Source organism: Cryptotermes secundus, unplaced genomic scaffold (genome assembly GCF_002891405.2).
Source record: "Cryptotermes secundus unplaced genomic scaffold, Csec_1.0 scaffold10064, whole genome shotgun sequence".
NCBI lineage: Eukaryota > Metazoa > Arthropoda > Insecta > Blattodea > Kalotermitidae > Cryptotermes > Cryptotermes secundus.
This window is the reverse complement of record NW_019720237.1, coordinates 1-2,755: the sequence shown is the minus strand read 5'-3', so window position 1 is coordinate 2,755 and position 2,755 is coordinate 1. Positions and strand designations below refer to the sequence as shown.

The window sequence follows — 2,755 nt, the reverse complement described above, 5'->3', positions numbered from 1 at the left end:
GTTTTCTATATGTCCGACTCTAGGCTACATAAGAAGATACAGTGAGATACAGTGACAATTCTACCGTTCTACAATTCAAGTTCAGTGTTCAAGCAGTTCACTCTTGTTATCCGTCTGTGTATACTGTGCAGCTGCAATGAATCCTGTAGGATAGTTCAACTAGTGGCTGTCTCTTCATACAACGACTCCCACATTGGTGACCCCGACAATACAACACAAATAATGGACAGCGGTCGAATAGAAGATCTCCTGCAACAGTACGTAACACACATGGAGACTATACAAGGCGAAGTACACACCAAACGAGAAGAGGAAGACAAAATGGAAGAATAACAGCATGATGCTGGTATTACTAGCAGACCAGTACCAATAGAGACACCAACAATTGCCGTGCGGCTTCCGCCGTTCTGGGCCGACAGACCAGCAGGTTGGTTCGCTCAAGCCGAAGCACAGTTCACTTTGGCCGGTATCAGTAGCGAGCAGAAGAAGTTCCGCTACGTGAACTCGCAGTTGGACCAACGTTACGCATCGGAAGTAGAGGACATTATCACCTCTCCAAGCGAACGAGGCCCCTACACCCTACTGAAGACCGAGCTTGTGAGGCGGCTATCCCCATCACCAGAGCAGCGCATCCGGCAACTCCTCACGGTTGAGGAAATTGGCGACCGTAAGTCGTCCCATTTCCTGAGGTACCTCAAAAGTCTCGCGCCAGAGGTGTCTGATAACGTCATCCGAAGCGTCTGGACCAGCCGGCTACCCCGCAACGTGCAGAGCTTCCTCGCGGGCCAGAACGAGAACAACTTGGAGGCCGCAGCCCTCTGTGCAGACCGCATCTCCGAGGTCGAAGTCTGGCCAGCGCTCGCTAGCGTTAATGAACCCACGGACATCGGCGCACTTCGGCAGGAGATCGCTGAACTCTCCCGCCAAGTGGCTGCACTCAGGACCGAACAGGACCGCCTCCACCCCCGCTTCAGGGAGTCCGACAACAAACCGAGAAACAGAGGCTCCCGTCGAAATTGTTCCCGCCCCGCCTTCAACATCCGACGGCCCGGCAGCAGATCCCCCTCCCGGGAAGACGCCACATCCAGTATCTGCTGATACCACCGCCGCTTCGGTGCTCGGGCACAAAACTGTACTCCGCCCTGCTACTACCGCCAACAGGGAAACTGACGCAGCGGACATCATCGGCGGCACATGTCTGCGCTACGATAACAGGCCGCCTCTTCATAACGGACAGAGTCAGCAAACGGCAGTTCCTAGTCGACACGGGTTCGGACATCTGTATATATCCCCGCAGGCTCGTCCACTGACGCATGGAGCGTACCAACTATGACCTGTTCGCGGCTAATGGCACTACCATCCACACATACGGTTGGCTGCCTCTCAGCCTCAACTTGGGCCTACGCCGAGAATTCACGTGGCGCTACGTGGTGGCCGACTTCCCGCATCCTATCATCGGCGTGGACTTCCTGTCGCATTTCGGTCTTCTGGTGGACTGTCGGAACAACCGCATCCTAGACGGGGTCACGAGGCTGTCAGCCCCGGCATCAGCGGCCAACGCACTGATCCCCAGTGTAAAGACAATCAGCAGCAACAGACCGATTGACAGCCTCCTCACAGAGTTCCCGGACCTCACCCGCCCAGCTGCAGTCCAGCGCGAGATACGATGCAACATCGTCCACCACATCAGGACAGTGCCTGGCCCACCAGTAACCTGCAGACCACGGCGACTGGCACCGGACCGACTCGTAATCGCAAAAGCCGAGTTCGACGCCATGTTGCGGGATGGTACAGCTCGTCGATCAGAGAGTTCATGGTTCTCGGCACTACATATTGTGCCTAAGAAAGACAACGGTTGGCGTCCTTGTGGTGACTATAGAGCACTAAACGCCCGGACAATCCCTGACCGCTACCCAGTCCCACATATCCATGACTACTCACACCAGCTCCATGGCTGTACCATTTTCTCCAAAATCGACTTGGTACAAGCCTATAACCTAATTCCCGTCAATACCGGTGATATACAGAAAACGGCCATCACCACTCCATTCGACCTATTCGAGTTCCCCTTCATGTCCTTCTTCCTGCGCAACGCCGCACAGACCTTCCAGCGTTTCATGGACGACATTCTGCGGGGACTCGACTTCTGTTTCGCTTACCTTGACGGGCACTCTTCGACCGACTGCAGAATTATGGGATCCTCATCAACCCGGCGAAGTGTGTCTTCCGAGCACCTGAGATAACCTTCCTCGGTTATAAGGTGTCCGCCGAAGGCTCCCAACCTCTGGAAGAACGAGTGACTCACCTCCAGGGATGTCAAACTCCCAAAACCGCCAGTCAACTCCGCCGTTTCCTGGGCATGCTGAACTACGATAGGCGATTTCTGTCCCACGCGGCAGCACACCAGGCACAACTGCACGACGTCCTCTCCGGACCCATTGTCAAGGACTCCCACCCTATCACTTGGACACCGGAGCTTCACAGGGCCGTCGACGAGTGCAAGGCGAGTTTGTCACGCGCCACACTACTGGCTCACCCCGACCCATCCGCGCCACTTGCACTCGTCACAGATGCCTCCACGTCCGCCGTGGGTGCCGTGCTACAGCAACGCGTCAAAAACGCCTGGCAGCCCCTGGCATTCTTCTCACGGAAAATTAACCCGGCCCAGCAAAAATACAGTGCGTATGACCGCGAGCTGCTGACAATCTACGAGGCTGTAAAGCACTTTCGCCACATGCTGGAAGCGCGCCACTTC

General features: G+C 55.6%; 1 protein-coding gene across 1 annotated transcript; it reads left to right on the top strand.

The window, feature by feature from the left end:
- Positions 1 to 359: 359 nt before the first annotated feature.
- On the top strand, positions 360 to 1,098 carry LOC111867913 (the record flags this gene model as incomplete). Its single annotated transcript, XM_023858136.1, has 1 exon — positions 360 to 1,098. A coding segment is annotated over one exon (739 nt), but the record flags the coding sequence as incomplete, so codon positions are not given.
- Between the last annotated feature and the right edge of the window lie 1,657 nt (positions 1,099 to 2,755).